The sequence below is a fragment of the Hippoglossus hippoglossus genome, chromosome 8, assembly GCF_009819705.1.
Source record: "Hippoglossus hippoglossus isolate fHipHip1 chromosome 8, fHipHip1.pri, whole genome shotgun sequence".
NCBI classification, from domain to species: domain Eukaryota; kingdom Metazoa; phylum Chordata; class Actinopteri; order Pleuronectiformes; family Pleuronectidae; genus Hippoglossus; species Hippoglossus hippoglossus.
Genome location: NC_047158.1, coordinates 18,935,925 through 18,956,425, shown reverse-complemented (window position 1 = coordinate 18,956,425; position 20,501 = coordinate 18,935,925). Strand labels below are relative to the sequence as shown.

At 44.0% G+C, this 20,501-nt stretch overlaps 4 protein-coding genes across 6 annotated transcripts in view; 2 read left to right on the top strand and 2 right to left on the bottom strand.

Annotated features, from left to right (window-relative positions):
* myo15aa (myosin XVAa) overlaps window positions 1-6,075 on the bottom strand; it is a 55,482-nt gene extending 49,407 nt beyond the window's left edge. Inside the window, exon 1 of one of the 3 annotated variants that reach the window (XM_034593384.1) lies at window positions 5,918-6,075. Coding sequence is in view for 1 of the 3 variants with exons in the window: in XM_034593382.1 (XP_034449273.1) it covers window positions 2,700-2,732 (33 nt within the window). In the remaining 2 variants the exon portion in view is untranslated. Of the gene's footprint in view, window positions 1-2,699; window positions 2,852-5,917 lie in introns of those variants that run through there. The other 2 variants (XM_034593383.1, XM_034593382.1) reach the window with 2 other exon arrangements.
* A 1,312-nt stretch (window positions 6,076-7,387) lies between these two features.
* drg2 (developmentally regulated GTP binding protein 2) lies at window positions 7,388-11,250 on the bottom strand. The gene is made up of 14 exons (XM_034593391.1): window positions 11,151-11,250; window positions 10,798-10,891; window positions 10,355-10,515; window positions 10,113-10,202; window positions 9,946-10,006; window positions 9,631-9,723; window positions 9,459-9,529; window positions 9,058-9,148; window positions 8,751-8,848; window positions 8,508-8,584; window positions 8,327-8,415; window positions 8,176-8,234; window positions 8,002-8,055; window positions 7,388-7,728 (listed from the first exon to the last, which is right to left on the bottom strand). Exons 2-14 carry the CDS (start codon window positions 10,859-10,861, stop codon window positions 7,642-7,644), a joined length of 1,095 nt encoding a protein of 364 aa, XP_034449282.1. The 5' UTR covers window positions 10,862-10,891; window positions 11,151-11,250; the 3' UTR covers window positions 7,388-7,641.
* A 9-nt stretch (window positions 11,251-11,259) lies between these two features.
* gfer (growth factor, augmenter of liver regeneration (ERV1 homolog, S. cerevisiae)) lies at window positions 11,260-13,538 on the top strand. The gene is made up of 3 exons (XM_034593393.1): window positions 11,260-11,655; window positions 12,170-12,384; window positions 12,724-13,538. The coding sequence occupies exons 1-3, from the start codon at window positions 11,446-11,448 to the stop codon at window positions 12,884-12,886; spliced, it is 588 nt and encodes a 195-aa protein (XP_034449284.1). The 5' UTR covers window positions 11,260-11,445; the 3' UTR covers window positions 12,887-13,538.
* A 1,070-nt stretch (window positions 13,539-14,608) lies between these two features.
* On the top strand, window positions 14,609-19,842 carry syngr3a (synaptogyrin 3a). The gene is made up of 4 exons (XM_034593392.1): window positions 14,609-14,839; window positions 17,651-17,885; window positions 18,301-18,446; window positions 19,441-19,842. The coding sequence occupies exons 1-4, from the start codon at window positions 14,738-14,740 to the stop codon at window positions 19,648-19,650; spliced, it is 693 nt and encodes a 230-aa protein (XP_034449283.1). The 5' UTR covers window positions 14,609-14,737; the 3' UTR covers window positions 19,651-19,842.
* The last annotated feature ends 659 nt before the right edge of the window (window positions 19,843-20,501 follow it).

The following is a 20,501-nucleotide window of genomic DNA, read 5'->3' as shown; positions in this document are numbered from 1 at the left end:
CGCTCCATCTAATTGAGGTCATTAGTTTAGAGCAACTTTCCATTTTAGTGGCCACTGGAATCAACCAAAACCATGCAGCCCTTAGAAATGAAATATTAGAGCATGAATTTGTGAGTTTAAAAGAGGAAAGAAAGTGTTTTTATGTAATTTTCTTGACCCTAATAATTCAAAGATCCTCTAATTTCTCAGTCACATGATGCTATAGAGGATATTCCTCATCCTTCACTCGTACTATTTTTCTAATTGTCCACGTTAATGACCTGAGATCCTCTGGAATTACACTTCATTCATATAAATGGTTTAATTATTTGTCTTATAATCGTTAAAAAGAACAAATGCACACACACACACACACTCACATACACACACACACATACATACATCTACGCCCCATTTGTAGAAGTGCCAGGTGTGACATGGATTCAGGGGTGTGAGATACGATGGTATTACATAAATGATGATGCTGATGTTGGCTCGTGGATGAAGGCTTGGGGTTAATTCTTTGATGACGGGCTGATATTCCAGGAGGTCATCTCAGTGGCAGATATGAATGTTTAATGACTGCCCTGTGTTCTGCCTACGCAGCATAGATAAAACATTCATCGAGGGCTGCTCTAAATATATCACAAAGGGTCAACCCCACCCTGGCCTGCTCCCCAACCAATATATTATACATATGGCCTGGTGTCAGGGGTTAGCAGGCAGACACCACAGAGCAGCTGGATGATAGCGGGGAAACGGCAATGTAAAGAAAAACTAATAACTGCTAAATAAACACTTAAATTCAGACTTTTAAATGCATTTATCTAAGAGGAAAGTCTCTAAAGTCATGTAGGTCAGTTAACAGGTTAACCTTCAAGTTTTCTTCCTGCTAATTAGCCTTCAGAAGATTAATAAGTTTGACCCTGAGGAAGCATCTGAGCAGAAATCTGTATCACGTATCTCCAGGGGCAGTGACCACGACAAAACTCTGCTGGAACAACAACAGCAGCTGTTGGCATCATCTAAGACTGAAACTGAGATAAGAGCGTAAAAGACGGAGCGCCGGCACCGAGGAAAGTTCAAAAGTTCCCGTCTGTTCATCGGATGCAAACACAGAGAAGGTTGTCATTCGCCAAACGTGTAAAGAGACACGCAAAGCGATCAAATTGATATGTGTGATATGTATCTGATGTCTGGCTGATGTGGTCGGTCGACTGAGTGAAATGGTGATGGACAGAACGCAGATGGAAGAGGTGGAGAAAGAGGAGAGGGAGCTGGACGGAGGTAAGGGGCAAAAAAAAAGGAGAAAAGGTGCCTCAATGAACAACGGAGTAAATAAATGCTGAAAAGATGCCAAACAGAAAAGGTGAAGAGGGAAAGAGGGAGAGGGAAGGAAGGAAGGAAGGAAGGAAGAAGACAACTGAAAGTTTAAAAGCGTGTAATGACAAGCCAAAACGGTTATGGGAAGAAACTGAAGAAGGAGAGAGACGGAGGGATGGAGAGAGTGATACGAGGCCACAATGGAGGGCGAGTGAGTGAGATAGAGACGAAGGGGAGAGTCTCTTCCAGTGCCAGTCACTGACAACACGCTTTCAGCAGACGCACTCAGCGACACAGCACTAATAAAGGAGATCACCTGAGCAGAGCACAGCCAACAGGCCCATTTAATGAGCGGGAGCAGGCACACACACACACACACACACACACACACACACACACACACACACACACACACACACACACACACACACACACACACACACACACACTAACACACACACACACAGGTAGGTATATCTCATAATGGAGATTGCATGCGATCATTGAATGCAGGATTATCCCTGATTCATCTGGAGAGACTAACTACAGATTTACAGCTGATAAACACAAACACAAACACACAACTCAGGTATTGAAAGCGTGTCACATACACTCCCATGTACTACAATTGCAGTTTATTTGCACACACACACACAATAGAGTAAGCATACTCTACACTTAACAGTTCAGACACACACACACACACACACACTCCCATGCAATACAATTGTGTATTTATTTAAATTTCATCCACCACAATTCACTGTATAGTTGTAGAGTTATTTCCCTGGGGACCAGTGTAGTGGATCGACAACAATGACAATGATCTGTTATCAAAGTCAATATTTAGTCAACGTTACTCTGCACTTGGAGACATTTTATTATTTGCCTTTCAAACTCTTATCTTTGAAATATAAGGAGGAAAATAACTGAGTGACAGAGATCTTTGTGGACGGAGGAGGTGACACAGGAGGAGGAGGAGGAGGAGGAGGAGGAGGAGGAGGAGGAGGAGGAGGAGGAGGCAGGACTCAGGTTTCCTTTAAGCCTTTAAGCTCCATTCATTTCTTAACCTCCGCTGCCACATCACCCTGTGACTTGACAGTGGAGCGACGCTAGTGGCTGCTCACACTCGCCCGTGAGGGAGAGTCAAAGAGCAGCACTGGGCTGAGTCGACTTTTATAGATAGACTTGGAAATAGGAAGCTCACGTGTTACCAATGAACTTAGATTCTAGTGTTTGGTGATAATTTAAACGTGACCAGAAGAAAGTTTGGATTTTTGACATTCAAATTTTACATCCACAGATCAAAACAATAATATAATAATCATAAACCTCCAATTACTCGATCCATTACATTCAATTTATAAACATACCAAACATTTGACTTTCAATCTTACCTTGTCTGTGACAGTGACTGATACTAAGAACATCTATTATCCACAAATATCAAAATGCTGGAGGAACCCACTCTAACAAAAAAACTACATCACTGGCTTCTGTGTGGTCGCACTGACTCCTGCTGCTCATCGGGACCCTCTGCTGATGTTAAATAGTCCACACACACACACACACACACACACACACACACACACACACACACACACACACACACACACACACACACACACACACACACACACACACACACTATTCACTTCAGTTCCCCTAAATGACACACAGCATCTGGACACACAATGGAGCCTTCAGTGATTATCTGCACATCTACAGTGAGACGACAGAAGCAGCTCAGGTACATGTCGACTTAAAACATCAATACATGCAGTGATTATGTTTCTGAGTCAACATGCTGCACCGTGTTGTGTGTGAAGCTGCACCATGTCCCCCCCTTGTGTAAGTGCCCAGGTAAACAACTGGGCACATCCATTGTGTGTTAAAGGCAGGATTACACACACACACACACACGTAGATACACACACAGGACGCTATCATCCCCCCCCACACTGGTGTCTGAACGTCAGAGCCCACAGATTTGTTATGAAACCTCAGCAACCACAATAGGTTGTGTGTTTGTGCGTGTGTGTGTTTTTAGGCGCCTTATCGGAACTGACATACACACATGCAACAAAAGGCGTCGCTCTCTCACATCTCTCTGTCTCCATCTGTCTCACACACACACACACAAACGCACACACACACAGAGTTGTGTCTCCCCTCATTTACTGGAGACCTATTACAACCTAACCCTAACCTATAGACAACCTTGACACACCCACCCACACACACACACACGCACACACTCCAATGTGCGACACGCAGTATATTAGCACACAATCATGTCACTGTTTAAACAGATTTACACATTTCAAAGCATGTGGCTGGAGCTTTGTACAAAATAGTGACAGAAACAAAAACACAAATCTACCAGTTACTGAAGAATATGATGGACAAGTATTTAGAGGACAACACTTTGGGTTTTGTCTTGATTTCTCATGACAGACACGTCGTCCTGACTCATGTCTGACGTCAACGATGAGTGTTTCTGTTCCTGAGTGAAGCTTCTCTATTTGCATCAACAGGGTCATTTGTCTGTTGACAAAGATCAGTGGACAAGAAGTACAGGAAACCACCGGACCCCTTGTTTAAGGCCATTAAAGAGATTAGGTTACAAAGGTCAATGTTGTGCATCATCGTCTGTTTGTCTTTGTCCGTCCCTGAGAAATCCCTGTTTGCAGATTATATCTAAGCTCCGTCCATGAGTCTTTTGTGACAGAGAAAGAAAAGGAGTAAAGCTAAATGAGCAAAGACTTTTCCTTTGCATAAACGTGGGCTTAAATTTGCTTTGTCATATTTTTCTGAAAACCACTGAAAAGAATCTCGTTCCGAAATACAGAAATAAACTATTAAACCTTTGTCGTGGATCTGGACAAATGGGCAGTGACATGAAGTGCTTCATCATTTTCTTTAACATTGTGAGACATAGCGTTGTTCAACATTTCCCAGGGAGTAGTTTATAGATCTTGATTTATAAAAAATCAGGCACATTTAGAGGACTGATATCTATGAGTGTAAAAATATTTCCATCATTTAAACTTTAAGCATCATTTCAGGATTCCTTCTTCTCTGACTCCATGATGAGATGACAGTAAGTCAGGCTTTTCCTTCTTCAGTGTTTTTAGCTTTCAAATAGACGCCACCAGGCCTGGAGTCTCGTGTCAGCAGCAGCTCCATGTAATGAGCAGACTGAATCTGAAGAGGGCAGCAGAGCCTCAGTAATCAGGGACTGTGGCTGGTTTCATTCACGTTTATCTCATCAGCCAGAAATAAGAATGTTTTTATATAATGATCACAAATAACTTTACTGTTCTGGTCCTGCACAGTTGTTTATAAGGGTCATTTACTTCTGTGTCATCAGTGAATAATTCATATTTATTTCTTATATTAGATAACTCAAATATGTTTGTGTATGTGCATTCAACACTAGTGCAATAGTAAAATATACACCACAGCAGACCGTACTGTCTATTTACCACTATATGTACATGATAGATAGATAGATAGATAGATAGATAGATAGATAGATAGATAGATAGATAGATAATTTATTGATCCAGAGGTAAATTTAGGATGTAGATGAATGTGTTATGAATGTATTTGACTATATTCTCTTATACTGCAGACACTGTGACGCATATGGCAAATTTCCTACTGGGACAATGAAGAATATGTTATGCATCTTATCTTACTTTTGGTCAAAATTTGGTAATAGAGTTGGTTCTCTCTTCGAAAACAAGCAATGCATGATATCTGACTTATTTCCAAATAAGGTCCAGACAGCACCAGTAAAAGATTCACCTCTTCTACCTGGTGATGATTTGTACAGTTCATCATTTGGCTTATCCCTTGCTCTCATTCACACCTACGATCAATTTAGGGAGGAAGCTGGAGAGAACCCACGCAGACACGGGGGAGAACACGCAAACTCCACACAGAAAGTCCCCGGGATTCAAACCAGGGACCCCCACTACTCCACCGTGCCACCACACACATGTTTGTACCATTACATAAAAATCAAAGATGTAATCATTGCTGGTGAACTGAGGGGAAACAAGCTCTTAGGTTTCAACGCAGTTAAAAGTTATGGAGGCGTTGCTGGGTCTCAAAGTGAAAACAGGTTCATTAATAACAGCACCTAGAAAGAGCTAATGATAGTGTGGTGTTTGTTTTTGTGCTGCCTCAGTGTGTGTGTAGGAGTAAAAACACAAAATGATTGTTGTGACACTGATGAGACAGGAGCTCGAAGGTGTCAGCAAACACAGAAGCCGTGGAGATGATGCAGCCACTTCCAGCTCCGGCTCTTATACTGTCAGGTACAGTTAGTTTGATCAAACCTGGGAAAACTCCCACGTTTTCACTGAATCTGTTTAAAAGGAGACGAGTGGGTGAGAGGCGGCGACGCCAACTGGATTTTCTGCTGCTTTCAATTCACTTCCACTGAACTCACTTTCCATGAATTCAGCTTTAAACACCAAACACCCACTTCACTCTTGTGTGTACTGGCACTGCAAACACACACACACACACTCACACACACTTAGCCATGCCATATGGGGCCAAGCAGCATCAAGTGTCATGCCTGCTTCCACACAATACACACCCAGTGGAGCGTACCTTTGTGTCTTCTCTTTCCCCCCTCGGTATTATCCCTCCATCATTTCCCTCCTCTTCAGGTTATTCCAAAGCAGAATCTCTCCATCCACAGCTCGCTCGGAGGAGACATGTTCAAGGCATCTTTCAGGCCCCACAGTGTCCACTCACATCCGCTCTCCCTCCCTCTCTCCCTCTCTCACGTGAAGCCTCACACTCAGTCCACCTCTCCCACACCAAAGAGCTGCTTGTGAATATTTAATGGTGCTATTGTGCGAGTGTGTGTGTGTGTGTGCGAGTGAATGGGGAGCATTGGCTGGGAGTCGGCACTGTCTGAAAGAAAAGGCCCAGTCTGCCTCGGAGCACCGGGGGACAGCAGGGCCGCAGGGGTGGAGGCACCAGGGAGGGGTCGTAGGTGACTGACCCCCCCCACCGGCTGTACTGCTGAGGAGGCGTCAAGGTGTGCAGGATGCTGTTATAGACAATAACAGTGTTCTACAGTGAGGCAAAGCAGTGCACATTTAATGAGCACTTTATTTTAAGGCCTTTTTGTTTCATCCCCACTTATTATTAAAATGACTTATTTTTAATTCATTGCATTTCATATAGTTCTGGGAACAGATGAAGTGCATTTACTCAAGTACTCCTGTCTCCAGCAGACTTCTGAGGTTGGTGTACTGGTACTTTAGTCCTTCGGTTTTCTAACATACTTTTACCTCCTTAAATTTCACAGGGAAATATTACATTATTTACATTTATTTGTTCTTATTTTAGTTTGCACTTTCTCATCAATGAAACAAAAGATAACAAATACATTATGATGTATTATTATAGGTTATGATAACACCTAATTCATACAGGGAGAAGTACACAAGCTTAACCCAGCAGAATATAAAGAAATTAAAACTAGACTGGCACATACTGTCCCTCCAGCCAGGCCCTGACAGTTAAATTCAATCAAGCTGCACCAAATCATACACACAAATGTCAAAAAATGTCTTATCTCGCAATGTTAAACTAAGACATTTCCGGATCCACCCAGTGTCCAGATCCACACCAACATGTGACGGGTTCTTCCTCAGACCATTTCTCATCATTTCACCAAGTTTCCTGGAATCCATTCTGTCGTTCTTGTAGTTCTGACTTCCTGGTGAAGTAGCAGATTTGTTGTGTCCGGTGTTATTCCCCTCATCTCTGTGGGTTTTCAGCTGTTAGCATCTATTAGGACACCATCCCCAATATAACCAAAATATATTTAATATGAATGAATTTGAAGATTTGAGTAAATACAGGCAAAGACAAAAAGGTGGTTAAGCTTTATTTAAATAAAAAAGGTGATTAAACCAAGTCAAATGTCCTAATTTTTGTATAAACAGCACAAACAAGTCCAGGAATCACATGTAATCCAGGTGAGCTGTTGTAGAAAGAAACTGATCTTATAAAAAGATGATAATAAAAAGCAAACACAACCATTTATTTAATGTTTCAGGGACTTTATTGTTTTTCCCGTTTTCTCTCAGAATCATTGACGCATCTTCCTTTATCTTAAAAGGTAAAATAAACCTGTTTCTGTCCACAACTCAAATCTTGTCTGTCTCTCCCGGTTTTGTTGGTTATCATATACAAAATAAGAACGGTGGGCGTTTCCCATTGCTGTGTATCTACTGTACAGTACTTTGTTTTCATTTTAACTCCTGCTGCTCCGTCTCTCCTCGCTCCGGTCAGGGGCTTGTTTCACTTCTTCACGATCTGGATGACGTCCTCGTGCTCCATGATGTGCGTCAGGCCGACCCTCTGCGGGCTGTACTTGGTGCTGGTTCCCTGGAGGCCCAGAACACAGAAGGGTTCACATCCAGAACAGAAGCAGTTATTCAAATTTAGTTTGGTGCATGATTTCTTTTTTGGGTGTGTTGTGCACCACTGCAGCTCTACTGCCACCATCAGATCTCCAGCTGTCACTGTACGATGTAACACCTCTCATTTGTAACATCCAAGCTCTGTCTTTGTTCATTTTAATGTACAGTTTGTTTGAGTAGGGAGAGGAGGCAACTGAAAAAGGTTTCAGGTCAATACCTTTAAAAAACCTGAACTTACCCAGACAAGTGCATATTTGAACTGGCCGACTAAGGTTCTGTGGATTCGATGGCACTGCAGGGAGAAAGTAGAACAGACATATTCATCATCGGTTATATAAACTCTTCACATGTAAACTTAAGGCAGAGTTATAATGAATGTACACGTGTATGAACAATATGCATTTTTACGTACCACATGTTCTACACTCGCTGCTCTTCTCATGATGATGGCATCATTAAAGTCTGGGCGCTCTAATGGGAAAATTAAGAATTTAATTTATAAGTTATGTATTCATTTAAATGTGATAAACTGATGGATAAAAGAGGACAGATTATAAGTGTACCTCCTCTTTTCTTTGTATAAATGCAAATCAGAGCCAAATATTCCCACAGCGTCTCCAACAGGTAATCCAGGTTCAACTTCATCCCACAACTGAAGAAAGGGGGAGAGCCGTTAAAGTCAAATACATACAAACAGATAGTAAGATGACACGTTTCCACCAGAAGACGCTGGTATTCACACACCTGATGACAACACTGTTAGGTCTGCGAGCCAGGCGGTCCACCTCCTCGATGGAGATCTGATCCACCTTATTGTACACCTAGAATCACACAAACTATATGAGGGAGGGAGAAACTCTAAACAAACACAGGCAGAGAGAGACGTTTTTTACTTCGTGAACAATATGAGCTGCTGAAGTTAGAAAATCATCTTTGAACTAATCAAATCCTTTTCAAACCATTTTTAAATGATATAAATTGACCTACATATAGACAAGGCATGTAAACTCTGTTCCCAACGATGACGTCGATGAACTCGTCCGGCGTGCTGTCCTCCCTGAACAGGACCTCGGCGTTAAAGATTTCTGAGGAGAAGCGGTTAAGGGAATCAGCCGGATGCTACCGTGAGTCATTAACGAGTTAAATCCACGACCTGAGGATTTTATCCCCCGACTTCCCCGTGTGAATCCATTCAATTCCACAAGGTGAATTACTGATGGGAAACCTAGAGACAGGAGGAGAGAAGGCGAGTAACAGGGACAGGAAAATGTTTGTCGGTGTCCTTGAAGGATACTGTATTCGTGAAGGATGAGCTGGACGAGCTTCTCTGAGCAGTGGGTGAGAGGAACTGTGGAGTTGTAGGAGAGGCCACCACCTTTCTTAGGCTGCAGAGAAAGGCCAAAAAAAAAGCAGATGTTGAAATTCAATCTGACAGTTTAAGTATTTCTTCCTGGAAATGAAAAAATGATCATACAAAAGGTTCTTTGTTTTCAACTACTCAAACGATTCAGTCCAGGTTTTTAATGTCATCTTCATTTATTTCACTTTAAAACTTCACCAGCACTTTACATGGCATCATCTCTCTAAAACTAAAAGACAGATCTCCGTAAAATTAACTGTTGATGATCATGACCTGATTCTGAATGTGTGTGATGACACCTAGAGAGACAAAAAAGTTGAGAAGAGAAACTGTACCTTGAAATAAATATTAGGTTTTGCCATGTTGAGTCTGATGCCCACTGACTCCAACTCCTTTTCAAGAAGTGCTCTAGAAAGAAAAGGAAATGTAAAGGTGAGAATTTGTTGATGAAAACACAGCAGACTCACACATGCCCCAACAAATAACCCCTTCTAACAAATGTCACACACCTCTGAACCTCTCCTTTGGTGGCATCCAGCATCATGATGACCACATCTGCTGTCCTGGCGACAGCAATGACCTGCCGACCTCGACCCTTACCTATCAAAAGGTGCAAGGTCAGTTAAACACAATGGCTCGGTCTTCTGTCAGAGCTAAAGAACCCTTACTGCCACACTCGCTATTTCCAGCGAGTAGGAATTGTTTTTTAATAAATCATTAACGACTATATCCGATAAAAATGAAACTATAACACTTGAGCAAAAACAATGCATGTCTGCGATTGCTTCAGACTAAATGCAACAACAGGGAAGTAACTCGTACCTTGGGCAGCCCCCTCAATGATTCCTGGCAGATCGAGTAACTGGATGTTGGCCCCTTTGTACTGAAGAGGAAGAAATAACAGTGTAAATGGTAGATTAAGTTGATTTTAATCGCAATTATCACAATTTTTACATTGTGTGCACTGATATGAGTGAGTGTGTGTTTACCTCAATGACACCAGGTATGCAGGTGAGGGTAGTGAACTCGTAGGAAGCAGCTTCACTGGCTGTCGATGTCATTAAACTGAGGAAGGTCGACTGGAGGACAGAGGGTTTTCATGAGATCATCACAATCTTCAGAGCGTCACAGACTTAGTCAAGCATCGTATTGTGAATCAGTTTCTCTTTTAGCCTGTGTGAGGACCCCCCCGGGAGCCACATCCCCCTCGTCCCCCCTTTTGTCGACCTACCTTACCCACGGAGGGGAAACCGATGAGCGCCACACGAGCGTCTCCTGATTTCATGACATCGAAGCCCTCTCCTTTGCCCCCCGCCGACTTCGAGGGCTCCAGGAGCTGAGCTCTGTATTTGGCTAACTTGGCCTTGAGCAAACCCAGATGGTACTCGGTAGCTGGAGGGAAAGAGAGACGAGTGAGCGAGGTTACGAGGTTTGATGACTTAAGTTCAATTTAACGAGTCAAGTTCGAGCTTGAGATGAAAAACAATGATGGAAGTGAGCTCTGTTAATCATGGTGGTGTCAGGTGGCCATGTTATAGCATATATAAGTATAATAGAGTATAATAACAAACACACACTTACACACAGAGACACACAAACACACACACCAGCTAAATGACAGTTCATCCACAATGTAGCTAACACTTAGCCACCGGTCTCCTCTCTGTCTCTCACCTTTGTTTTTCTGTGTCCGGGAGATTTCTCTCTCAATTTCCGCGATCTTCTCCAGAATCCCCATGTTGACGGTCCAGGTGATGCCACAACTGCACTGTACACATGGGGGAGAGGATACACAACACACACACACAGACACACACACACACACACACACACACACAAAACGTGTCACTCCACAGTTGTTAGCTTTGTTAGCATCCCGGCTAGCAGGCTAACAGAGCTACCAAAACAGCTTTTAAAGCCGCGATAACCGCAGCGGGTCATCGCGCGGGAGGTTTACATTAATATCTGTGTAAAAATAAATGTAATGTCAAGAGTTTTAAATATGTTTAAAGATGGTTGAATCTTACACTTTGACAGAGGCGACACTCGGCGGCATGCACGGGGGGAACCGACGTTAGCAGCCGGAACAGGTTGCGTGCCCGTAAAAGGTCCGGGTGAAACAAGGAAGTCCGAGGAGACGTTGACCCATCACCGGCACATCTCGTCGGGGACCGGACGTGCAACAGCGTCGGTTGCCGTAGCTCACAGACCCGAGTATTAAACACAGCTTACACGTCCGTATAGTCTGGTTCTTCCTGTGTGTGTGTCGGTGCCGCAGCTCAGTCGGTTATCAGCTAATGCGCTGAGACCGGGAGAGCGAACATGGCTGCGCCCTCGGGGCCGAGAGGACCCGCAGCCTCCGGCCCGTTTCAAGCCTTCCCGTTCCCGGTGGGCGGCCCGGCACCGGAGGACGGTCCCGGGAAGGAGCCGCAGCAGAGCGGGGAGCAGCCGAAGGAGAAGCCGTGTCGGGCCTGCACGGACTTTAAGTCGTGGATGAAGACCCAGAAGAAGCAGACGACAGCGGCTGCTCAGGTGACGTGAGGCCAAGGTGGTGGCAGAGTTTTTAAATTACAGGATTGTTTGATAGTTTGTGATATGAAATCATTTGTTCTGTTGTCAGCGTCTCAGAGATTTGCTGCTTTATTACTAAGTTTGTCTGTTGAGACACCTGAAGACCTGGTTCTCAGATCAGCCAACAATTACCTTCACTACTGATTCATCTGCACATTATTTTCCCAGTTATTTGTCTATAAAACTTCATGACAGGTCAAGCGACGCCTTCATTTTGTCCAAAACACAGAGATATTTCATTTACCCTCATGTGTGTCAGCTAATCAATACTTTGACTAGTTTTTGCAGTTTGTCTCCATCTTTGGTCCAAACACTTTAATGTCCTAACTTTAGTGGTCCTCAGTTTTATCTTATTTGACACTGATCTCCAACAGCCTGCCTGTGGGATCTGACTTCTACATCTAACTGCCCCACAAGTCAACAACCGCCTACCTGTGTGTGACTGTGTATCTGAACATCTGTTGTCCTCCTCCAGGGGGTCCGAGCCACTGACGCTGAGCCACCAGAGGACCCACAGTGTCCTCTGGACAGGGAGGAGTTGGGACGTAACTCCTGGTCCTTCCTGCACACCATGGCGGCGTATTACCCCGAGCGGCCGTCCTCCTCGCAGCAGCAGGAGATGGGACAGTTCATCCACCTTTTCTCCAAGTTCTTCCCCTGTGATGAATGTGCAGAAGACCTCAGAGGAAGGTCAGGTCTCTTCTGTAAAATCTTTTAGTGTCATGAAACTCTGGCAGGACAATGGTATATTATTATTATTATTATTATTATGATATAATATGATGCTTTTTATTCTTTAGTTTCATTAGGTTTCATCAACAATGTCACCACAATTAAAACTATTTGTCACCTTTGTGTAAAACCCTGTAACATTTCTCTCCCTTGTCAGATCTTGTGCTACACTGCTAAAAAAAAAACGTGAATTATTTCTCCCACCTGTAGGGGGAGCCCAAGTGGAGTTCTAACATTGTGTTTTGTATTAGATACCTTGAGTTCAATTCTCAAATTGACGTGATTTCCTCTCCGCAGATTAAAAACCAACCACCCGGACACCACCAGTCGCCACGCGCTCTCTCAGTGGTTCTGTCGTCTCCACAACGGCGTCAACGTCCGGCTGGGGAAGCCCGAGTTCGACTGCTCCCGTGTGGACGAGCGGTGGAAAGACGGGTGGAAAGATGGTTCCTGTGATTGAGGGATTGTGTCGGGAGCGCTGAGGGACGTGAGGACTGAGGCGGAGACAATAACTTCCTCCTGTCACTGTGGGAACAAGCTCAGGTCTCGTGTTGTGGAAAAACCTACATGTGAAGAGTGAGGTCAAAAGGCTCGTCTTGCTTTGTGGTTAGTTATTATAACTATAATCATAACTGTTTCTCAGGTCAGGACTTGAAGTTTCACTGGACCTGCTGTTAATTCAAGTTAACGAGGAGAGTTACAAATACATTCTACGTGTGAAACTGAGAACATGGAGGAACACTCACTACGTTGTTCTTCTGACTCATGCTTGTGTGTTTTTGACCAATTTAGCTTCTGGATTGTTTGTTTTTTTTCAGATCACAAATTGGATTCATCAATTAAACATGTTGGTTTCTAGGCTGTAAGCTGTGTTTTGAAATCTTGTTTGACAATCTATGTATTTGATTAGATTATAAAAATAAAATACCAAATATGTCACAGAAATATATAGATTTATATTTTACATAGTAATGATTGCAGAATGTATTTTCTTGAACCATGTTGTGTGTGTTTGTGTGTTTTAATTATGATTTGGTGCTGAAATAATTTAATTTTCAAATTAAATGTTATTTTGCGTCATTAATAAATACAGATATGTTGTTGGTCACATCTTCACAAACGTGATTGTTCATTTCATGTCAGTGTAAATTGTCTTTTGGCTGAGGCTCAGACAGAATGAGCGTTTTTGACGACACCACATTGGTCACATGTCACGATTATTGCAAATATCCCATGATAAGAAACTTATGACTATACTTCTTGTAGCGTTTGGCACATGCTACATCATCACGAGACTGCTCTTCATGCCATGGCTCATGAATTAGGAGTCAGGCAGGAATTCTTCACTCCCTATATAGTTTGTCGTCGAAAGTCTTTAGGGCCTTTTGGGGACAAAATTTACTTTACCTTGGTAAAAGCTGCAGGGCCGTGTCTGCCTGTGACAAATAAGCAGTCATGCTTGCTGTGTGATTACATTCTATAATATAGACTATTTTATAGGCAGATTCCATTATTGAAATGATAGTTTGGTATAATCTTGATGAAAAATCTAAACCTTTCTAACTGACCACCCTCATTCGGCACATTCTGTATGGAATGATTGGGCGATCAGCTCCTGTTTACAGGTCTGGGCCTCAAGTAAACCATCTCAATCCTGCCTGTCAACCAAAGGTGACCCCAATTTGTCTTGTGGTCTTTGGGCCAAATCCACCATTTACCACATGGGCCACCTTCACAGGTTCACATCAAGATTACACTTATAGAGCACCGCGTGTTTGCCATTTATCTTGGGACAACTGGGCCACTTTAGGTCCACATCCATTTGGTCTGGGCCACATAAAGGCCAGAAGTGACCCATCGTTGCCGGAAGTGGCCCACATCCGTATGACGTGGAAAAAGAGGAAAAAGAGTGGAAGCAGTACTTTTAAGTAAAATATGCAGTTAACTGATGAAGAAACAATGAACAATGAAGACATTTTCCTATTTGTCATATTATAATTATTATTTCATCACTGTTTTGTTGTAATGTTTTATTCTATTGCTCAAGTTCCATGCAGTTGCTCTTTGTGACTGTTAGTGTTTAAAAACCAAATAAAGAGTTAATCATAAAAATAAACATACAGTCAGCCTGTATAGCGCGGGCACGATCTCGCCCCCCCCCTTCCCACTCTACTCACCGTGACCGCCGCCGTGCCCGCGCGCCTCTGGGTGCGCGCATGCAGGACCCGTCCCTACAGCAGCAGCCTGCCGCGGAGCCGTGGAGCCGGGAGCGTGGAGCCGCCAGGAGCGCACCGAGAGAGAGCCACAGAAGATGGACGGAGCGGGATCGTTCGGAGCGGGCCGGACCGGGTCCAGCATCGACCCGATCACCTTCGCCAAGCAGCCGCAGACCATCCTCAGGGTGCTGTCATGGGTAGGAGCGCGTTTTCTTTTTTTATTAATTATTATTTATTGTGGTGCTGCTGTTTGTGTGTTTGTGCGCGCCTGTGTGCGTGTAGAGAGAGGGGGGGGGGGGGGGGGGGGGGGGGGGGGGGGGGTCCTCTGTGTTGTCGTTGCGGTGCCAGACTCGTGACGTGTTCTCACCGCAAACACAAGACCCCGCAAAACCCTGGCGCGGTTAATTAGCACCGTGCGTAAAATGGAATAAAACCCAGGAAATTGATGCTGGGTGTTTATGGATCGGTACAGGGTGTAACCCAGCAGGCCTGGTGGGCATCTGACACCATGACACTGGTTTCACTATACAGATGTTTATTTCACACATCTCCGTCCTCACCCACACGCTTTCATTTCAACACATTTATCCTGAACACGCGCAGATGTGCAGCAGAGCGAAACCGGGATGGACAGAAAAAGAGAAATTCATATTCAGCAGCCTGCTCGTCCCCGCTGCTGATCACAATCATGATGTAAAACACAATTGCATGTAAAACACAATTGCGTTATTTACCACACACACACACACTCACACACGGTTTTTAATCTCAATCACATCATCAGCTCATATGATTTTTTGCCGATTTACCCTGAAACGGTCGTCGTCCCGTCACCTCACCTGTGATTGGTCCGCGGACTCCATTACGCACGCATGCAGGGGCCGCGCGGAGACGCGTCGTGCCCTGACGTTTGATGTAGCGCGTCACCTTTGGATGACACGGAGAACATCTTCCTCACCAGCACCGAGGACTGACATGAAACAAACACAGAGAGCAAGTCATCCTCATCCTCATCATCCTCATCACGAGCTCTGTGCTGGTTGTGTTTCATTTGTTCTCCACGATGCTTTAAAGCTCAGGTGAGGAGGATTTATCACTGAGCTCCCATCACATCTTCAACACGGCTGCACCAGTGCATATGAACCATGTTGTAACTGAACAATGGGGCTTTTTATAATTACTCTGGTGGTTATAGTGGTCAGAAGTAAAGGCATTAAAGGTTAAGCGTGTAGAATGTAGTGACATCTAGTGGTGACGTTGCATGTTGCAGCTGAATACCCCTCACCTCACCCCCCTCCCCCCCCCCCAAACATGATAGAGAACCTGTGGTAACCTTCAGTTGTCATATAAACTCAAAAGATGTTTAGTTGTCCAGTCTGGGCTACTGTAAAAAAACATGGCGGCCTCCGTAGAGAGGACCCGCTCCTGATGTAAATATAAAGTATTTAAATATAAAGGAACCATTCTAGTGTAAAGAAAAGAACAATATGTACAATTTAGATGGAAATGAGTTAATCACAATAGGAATCAATCAGCAGGTGAGCAAATGTTAGAGATATTCTCACTTCAACCTCTTATATTCTTTGCATGTTGCCAAATCTGCTTTTCTTTTCATCTTCACATCATCCTACACACACAGAGAGTCTAATTATAAAGCGAATAAAGAAGGGGGAGGTAATGCAAATAAAATAAAAGGAACTAAGACAAAATGTACCAATCACTGTTGTCTTCTACAACCAGGAAGCATGGGTGAATGAGCACATGGGCCCGACGGCCTCCTTAATTTCAATCAAACAACACCAGATTCCACAGAGTTATAGATACGAGTTCCTTAAATGTGTCTGATTTATTTCTCATCAAGATCCATAAGTTATTCTTTGAGAAATCGATGTCTGGTAATGATGAAGAAAGCTGAAACAAATTCCTAGATTCACTCCCTGATCTGGATCGGCACTAAAACGAGTTCTTCCCTGACCCTTCTCTTACCCTGACATCCAAGTTTCCTGGTAATCCGTCCAGTTTTATTGTGTAACCTTGCTCACAAACCTACCAACCAACAAACAGACAGACTTGGCAGAGTTAAAAAAGTAAATTACAGAGGAAAACAGTCAGTAGTTGACTTTCCCTCAAAGTAAATCCTCCTTCATCCACTCTCTACACGCTCTCGTGTTTTAAAATCCTGCCATGTGAAAGTTTCTCCTTCCATTTTGGAGATGCAGCACTTTGACACATAAGCGGCTTCACCAGACGGATTCATGAAAAGCACCAGTTTGTGTCTGCGCAGATTATATCCACACATGTGATTAGTTTAAAATGTGGACCTGACATTATCCCATTGTGTGCACCTCCACCATCATATGACCCAAACCCCCAAGTGTGAGCGCATTTCTGTGTGTGTGTGTGTGTGTGTGTGTGTGTGTGTGTGTGTGTGTGTGTGTGTGTGTGTGTGTGTGTGTGTGTGTGTGTGTGTGTGTGTGTGTGTGTGTGTGTGTGTCACATGGCCCTATTCTGCCATGCAGCGTTAGTCAGCTGATCAGTGTCAGTGTGTGAGTCCAGAGCAAAGGGAGTGAGAGGAACGACAGAGGAGAAACCAGAGAGATCACACGCAGCTATAGTGGTGTTATTGATAAGACTGGAATTTACTAATGAGGGGGAGTGAAAAGTGGCCGAACGCGAGCCCATAGCAACCTTTATCGCGTTTCCTCACTCGGCACACACGCCGCCTCGGGACGATGTGATTCTTAAGGGGAAGTGAAGCATCCACCTCTTCAGTCAGTCAGAGAGAGAGAGAGAGAGAGAGAGAGAGAGAGAGGAAATTAGGTTAATGCTTCTGGTCTAAGCCACTCTCTCTCTCTCTCTCTCTCTCTCTCTCTCTCTCTCTCTCTCTCTCTCTCTCGTAGTGCTGCCACAGTCCTGTTTCCAGTGGGCCTGTGTTTCTGCTCGTAAAAGAGACAAGGAGAGAGATAATCATTCGAACGTTAACATCCCTCTCTTCTTTCCGTCTTCAGATATTTTCCCTGGTGGTCTTCGCCTCCATCGTGAACGAGGGCTATGTCAACATGGGCAGCGAGCGTCTCCACTGCGTCTTCAACAAGAACGCCGACGCCTGTAACTACGGCGTGTTCGTGGGCCTCGTGGGCCTGCTGGCGTGCTCCTTCTTCTTCCTCCTCGACTACAAGTTCTCCTCCATCAGCTCTGTCAAAGACAGGAAGAAGGCCATCATGCTTGAGATTGGCTTCTCAGGTGAGGAGGTGAAACCGAGTTGACAAGAGGAAGCACTGTTTTCAGTCCCGTGGAGATGTTTCACGATGGGAGTGGCTCGTTATACTCAGTGGCTCGTTATACTCAGTGGGCCAACTTTAGAGACACATAAGCCATAAATAGTCTCCTTTTAAGCGCTTGATCAGTTTCAAAGGCAGGATTGAAAGGGATTTCCCCAAAACACCCAGCACATTCACTTCTTTGTTTCAGCTGAATGCTTTCATGCACGAGAACAAGAGAAATGAAACCTGTAAACTCACTTTAAAGGGTCACAGAGATGAGAAAGTATTTTTGATTTTGAAAAAGGGAACAACAAGCAGCTTCAGGTGGCTACGCCGTGAAAAACTGTATGTTATCATCTTCATCTGTGTTGTGACACGATGTCGTGTTCCGACAGGTTTCTGGACCTTCCTGTACTTTGTAAGTTTCTGTTTCCTGGCCAATCAGTGGTCTCGGACCACGGCTGATGAGCTGCCACTCAACGCGGGGGCGGACGCAGCTCGGGCAGCAATCACCTTCTCTTTCTTCTCCATAATCACCTGGGTGAGGACGTGCAACTACACACACACACACACACTCACACATATGCAACAATACAAACACAACCTTTGTGGATATTAAAAAAAAGTTATACAAGGTGCAGATACAAAGCCTTAGTCGGAAATAAAGCAAATCACAGTCCTGCAGGTTCTCTAGAATCAGGGATGAGTCAGGACCTACGACAGAAACAAATGAGTTACTACAAAATAATCTTAAAGTTAAACTACACGATCTACATTTAAGGAAATCACTAGGAAACTAAACTGAACTCTGGGATCAGGAGTTGGACATTCCTTTTTTCACTGAGCTGTTTGACTTTGAAGAGAAAAATTAACATGACTTCAAACAAAACCTCAGGATTAAGGCCTCCTCCTCCTCCTCCTCCTCCTCCTCCTCCTCCTCCTCCTCCTCCTCCCGATCAGTCGCGCCCCTGTTTGATCCATCCATGACCCGAACTGGTTATGCATCTGCCGAACCACAGTTAATCTTGTGCACTGAACCTTTACTTTAAGTTTGGAGGTGTATCAACATCTTTGTGTTAAGGAGATATATTTGGATACACGAAAATTATAAAATAAATATGAATAATATGAAGCCAGCAGCCAGTTAGCTTAGCTTAGCACAAAGACTGTAAACAGGGGGAAACAATTAGCCTAAGTAAGTCACCCTCTGCTGGTCATTTGACAGAATAAAGGTTCTGGGCTCTTCCGCATTGGCTTCACTTTCCTGACCCAGAGTTTGTGTCTTTTTTTTTTATACACAGTCAAGCTAGCTGTTTCCACCAGTTTCCAGTGGTTGTAATTATTTAATAACTACAATATAACTACTATAAATAGAATAAAAACACAAATTCTGGCTTTAAAAGATGGTTTCCTGCCTAATATCTGCTTATGAATACTGAACGTTTGTAATTTCTGTGTCTTACTTGGATTGGTGCAGCAACGAGAGCTTTTCTTAACGATGCCCCTCTCTCTTTCCACCCTGCTGCCCCCTGTAGGTGGGTCTAACGGTGCGTGCGGTCCAGAAGTATCTGCTGGGCACAGACATGACCCTGTTCACCACGGAGCACATGGATGGCGGCGCCCCCACCCAGCCGTACCCCTCCAATTCACCAGTAGGCGTAACCACTGAGACCATAGAGACCTACCAGAGCCCACCTTTCACTGAGAACAACGCAGCACCCACATACCAGGTTCCCATTTACTAGAGCTGACAGACCCGATGGTGGAAGAGGAAGCTTTGGGGGGGAAGGGTTGAAAAGTTAAAAAGAAAAATCACTTTCTGTGATGTTACACGTGCAGTTGTTTATGTGTTGATCTGATTTTTCTGCAACTGTTAAAAAAATGGCCTCTGCTTCTCCGTCTCCTCGTCTCGTTCCCTGTTCCTTCCTCAACATTCCAGCTCCGTCGGCACTTTTCCAGACGCGTAGTCGTGTTGAACGCAGCGTCCTCGGATCAGAGCGGATGAAAAGAAATGAAAAATAAAGAAATACCAAGAAGAGGAGATAAAGAAGAGGAGGCCGCTTTGCAGTATTCAAACACTATTTTGTCAAAAGAAAAAAACAGATGAAGGCATTAACGATTGAGCAACTCCACCACAAAGCCGTGTTTGGTTACTAAATAAAGCGCCGCAGAGGGCACTCACATGTGGCACCTTCACCCATCTTCCTCCTTTCATTCATCCAAGCCGTTACGGGGGAATGTTTCTTTAGCTACACGCGCTCTGGCCGTTCCTCCCTCGTTCCCCGCTGCAGTGAAACGTGACCACGTGTGTTGAATCTGCATGTTTCCAAAACTTAGACATCAACTAAGTGCCATACTGTGCTGTGCGTCTCAGACAGTGACTTAATTTAGTAGATTTTCACATGCTGTAAAAGTAAAAAAGAAAAAAAAAAACAACGATGACAATGTTTCGTGACCAAGTGCAATATCTCACATTCTTATGTAGGTAGGTATGTACCGTAGCGTAGGTAGGCTAGTTACCGCCAGATTAAGTTCAGGCACTGTCTCAAATTACTGACACGACTTTGAATTGTACTCGCAAAATCTCAGGCAAGTG

Bases quoted from the DNA above. Each gene is read 5' to 3' on its own strand.
- syngr3a (XM_034593392.1), top strand. From the start codon at position 14,738: ATGGACGGAGCGGGATCGTTCGGAGCGGGCCGGACCGGGTCCAGCATC. The intron at 14,840-17,650 runs GTAGGAGCGCGT...TTCCGTCTTCAG, and splicing joins TCCTCAGGGTGCTGTCATGG to ATATTTTCCCTGGTGGTCTT. The intron at 17,886-18,300 runs GTGAGGAGGTGA...GTGTTCCGACAG, and splicing joins GCTTGAGATTGGCTTCTCAG to GTTTCTGGACCTTCCTGTAC.
- drg2 (XM_034593391.1), bottom strand. From the start codon at position 10,861: ATGGGGATTCTGGAGAAGATCGCGGAAATTGAGAGAGAAATCTCCCGG. The intron at 10,007-10,112 runs GTAAACACACAC...CTTCCTCTTCAG, and splicing joins GCATACCTGGTGTCATTGAG to TACAAAGGGGCCAACATCCA. The intron at 8,585-8,750 runs GTAGGTCAATTT...GTGTGATTCTAG, and splicing joins TTTACATGCCTTGTCTATAT to GTGTACAATAAGGTGGATCA.
- gfer (XM_034593393.1), top strand. From the start codon at position 11,446: ATGGCTGCGCCCTCGGGGCCGAGAGGACCCGCAGCCTCCGGCCCGTTT. The intron at 11,656-12,169 runs GTGACGTGAGGC...GTCCTCCTCCAG, and splicing joins AGACGACAGCGGCTGCTCAG to GGGGTCCGAGCCACTGACGC. The intron at 12,385-12,723 runs GTCAGGTCTCTT...TCCTCTCCGCAG, and splicing joins GCAGAAGACCTCAGAGGAAG to ATTAAAAACCAACCACCCGG.